Source organism: Convolutriloba macropyga, chromosome 1 (assembly GCF_964194025.1).
Source record: "Convolutriloba macropyga chromosome 1, txConMacr16.3, whole genome shotgun sequence".
NCBI classification, from domain to species: Eukaryota; Metazoa; Xenacoelomorpha; order Acoela; family Convolutidae; genus Convolutriloba; species Convolutriloba macropyga.
Window position 1 is genome coordinate 30,902,296 of NC_134468.1, and position 2,913 is coordinate 30,905,208.

General features: G+C 37.6%; 1 protein-coding gene across 5 annotated transcripts in view; it reads left to right on the forward strand.

Moving 5' to 3' along the window:
* Positions 1–2,658, forward strand: part of LOC142337854 (uncharacterized) — a 113,239-nt gene extending 110,581 nt beyond the window's left edge. For all 5 annotated transcript variants that reach the window (XM_075387425.1, XM_075387436.1, XM_075387455.1 and 2 more), the window contains exons 5-6: positions 568–775; positions 1,476–2,658. In XM_075387425.1, the coding sequence (XP_075243540.1) occupies positions 568–775; positions 1,476–2,173 (906 nt within the window). In that variant the 3' untranslated portion in view covers positions 2,174–2,658. The remainder of the gene's footprint in view (positions 1–567; positions 776–1,475) is intronic.
* The last annotated feature ends 255 nt before the right edge of the window (positions 2,659–2,913 follow it).

A 2,913-nucleotide genomic window follows, 5' to 3' on the forward strand; every position in this document is an offset into this window, starting at 1 on the left:
TGGCTAGGGTTGTTCAAACCTTTCGTTCTTTAGTTTTTTTTGTTTGTTTCACATTATTTTTCCCATTTCATTTTTGGCACCGCTTCTTCAATTAGAGATCTCATTAACTTACTATTTTCAGTTTTATGTTGCTTCAAAAATCTTGCTTTCCCATTTGGTCATTCGGAATGACCAAAACGGCCTGAAATAATATTTATTTTAAATAAAAAACAATATGCCAATTCTTTTGCAACTACAAACACTTTATTTTAATCGTTCGTCTTACTTCTTCTTATAGCATGTAATTTATTTAAATGAACAAGTAATTTGAATTGAAATGTGCCGTGGTTAAATTCAACTTGCTTTTGAACTTTTTGCTAAATGTAAGTCTATATGGAAACTATTTTTATGATCTGCAACTCATTATCAATACAAAAGGTATGCGTTAAGTTGTAAACAGCAAATAACTAATCCAAAAAAATGTTTTGCTCACATTGGAATATGAAAAGAATTCCAAAAAGGAATTTTTTTAGAGATTTTTAGTGTTATCAGCACAAATTTAAAAAAAAACTCTAATTTCGATTTCAGCAATCAGTGTACCAACACAATGACGAGAAATCGGTTGCTCCTGACGATGGTGCCGGGCCTAGTAGTTGTAGCCAGGAAGGAGGAGCCGGTCCTTCATCTTGTTCACGTGGTTCTGTGGGTGCTGTCAGTAGGAGGTCATCAAGGGGTAACAGCTCATCCGGGGGCAGACACGGGGGAGTCAAACGCGATTCCTTCAAACTCATCAAAGGTTTGAGTTGGATATTTGTCAATTTTTATTTTAATTTCATTCTAAAACTTTCATGATGTCTATTTACTTTTCGAGTTGACAGACTTTTTTTAATGCTTATTTCGAGCAATAAAATTAAAGAAATTTGTGGCATGTTTTGTGAAGCAGCCGAATTGAAAATTTATAGCGTTAACGAACCGGCCTCTCATTTGACAACCAAGGTTGCTCTTAAAATTGATGATGAAAGTCGCCTATGGTGATTCCTTAGCATAGAGGTCAATATATCGATTTAAGAATCGTCTTGGTTGACCTATATTGGGTATGAAAGGTTTTAGGTCAACTTTTATTATCAGGATATAACCAGTTGCCATATTACACCTATTGTTGACCCCCCGTTGGATGTACATAGAACCGCATGTCAATATCTTATCCATCTTAATCTGAAACAATCGCTATGTTGGCATTTGATAAATTTTGGAAAATTTGGTACGCTCTTATTTGTACATTTAAACAAATTCAAATGAAACCCTCTTGGAAAAAAATGTTCTAAACAGGACTAATTCTGAAAGAGGATTAATTTTCATAACGCATTTAACGTGGAGGCTTTTATTTTTTATCGATTTGGACGTGATGAAATTTTTGTGTGATTTTATTTTCCTTCCCCCATAAACTTTAATTTTTCTCTGCATTAGCCCATTATTAGTATTTTGGTGTCTTCTAGCTCGTCGTTCCCTTCCCGATACAAACAGAGCCGCCGCTCACAAGAAAGTGAGCAGTCAACATTCCAAGTCGATTGCAGGGGAGGAAGTTATCACCATCACTCAACCATCACCCAGCCACCAACCAAGTCACAGCACCACCACCATTGACGAGCCCTCCGAAAGATTCGACCTCGTCGAGCACCGACAAAGCTTGGGCAAAATCTACGAGAAGAAACGAGAATCGCTCGTGGCCGAGGAACATTTCATGGGGGCGTCGAGCTCACCTCGGATGTACTTGACTCCGAAACCGCGGAACTCTCTCGGAGTTGATCGCCGAATCAGTTCATCTGATCAAGATGTAAGCTGCGCCAGCTCCACAATTCAAGTCGACTATTTGGCTACGGAGCGTGCACGAAAGCGAAAACACTATCAGCAGAAACAGAAAGCGGTTGCTTGCATGTTGTGCATGATTGCGGTTGTGTTCCTTATCGGGAACAGTGGAAACTTCATTCTGCTTACTGAGCGGTTGTTCAACTGTCTGCCAAGTTTTCTCTTCGAATCCGATAATAATTCTCTCAGTTCTCTTTTCACTGTGGCTCATCATGTTCCATACGCCATGAATCCTATCATCTATGCTATAATGTCGCCAAAATTCAGAGACGAATTTCGTGAACAAACCAAAAACTGCCCTTTTTGTAAAATACAGTCAACAGCGTGAACACTTTATCCCAAAAGTTTGTCAACCTGCCGAATTTGTGTTTTTTTTAAAACAAAGCAGCTGTTATAATTTTTTTTATATATATTTAACACAGGGTTCGCTTATGAGCAATATTCTTCCAGAACATTGAAAAGTCGGTCATGAGGAAAAAATCGAGGTTTCAGAACGTCGTCTGTGATGATTTCATTGCTTTCCAACCGACATTATGTCCTCTATCTTTTGGTAATTCGTTTTACACGAGCAGCATGAAACGATTCTACGCAAAAAAAAATTGTGTAGCCTTTGAGGTCGACTGCAGCTATTTAAACCTGGATTCAAAATATTTTGAGACTTCTAAATTTTATGTTTCAAAATATAGAACTATTCTTGTCAAATAATCCAGAAACTGTCGTTTACATAAACCAAAACAGAAATAGAATATTCTGTTATCAAAGCTTTTCAATTTTTGCCAGAGATTCTGGATCAAACCCATATATCTCTATATAAGAAAATGGATTTAAGATCTATTTGCCCCCCTTACTGCCGCAATTGTATTTATGACCCCACTTACAAAATATTTAATGTTTTATAGCACGCTACTACAAAAAAATAGAACGTGCGCCCGGGGGGGGGGGGGGGGGGGGGCATTTGGGGTTGTACAAAAAGATCCTGAATTAATCCTGAGTAGTAATCCGATAATGAATCGGATCTTTTCCGCACAAATGGAAACAATATATCCAAAATTTTCGAAACGTGAAAAT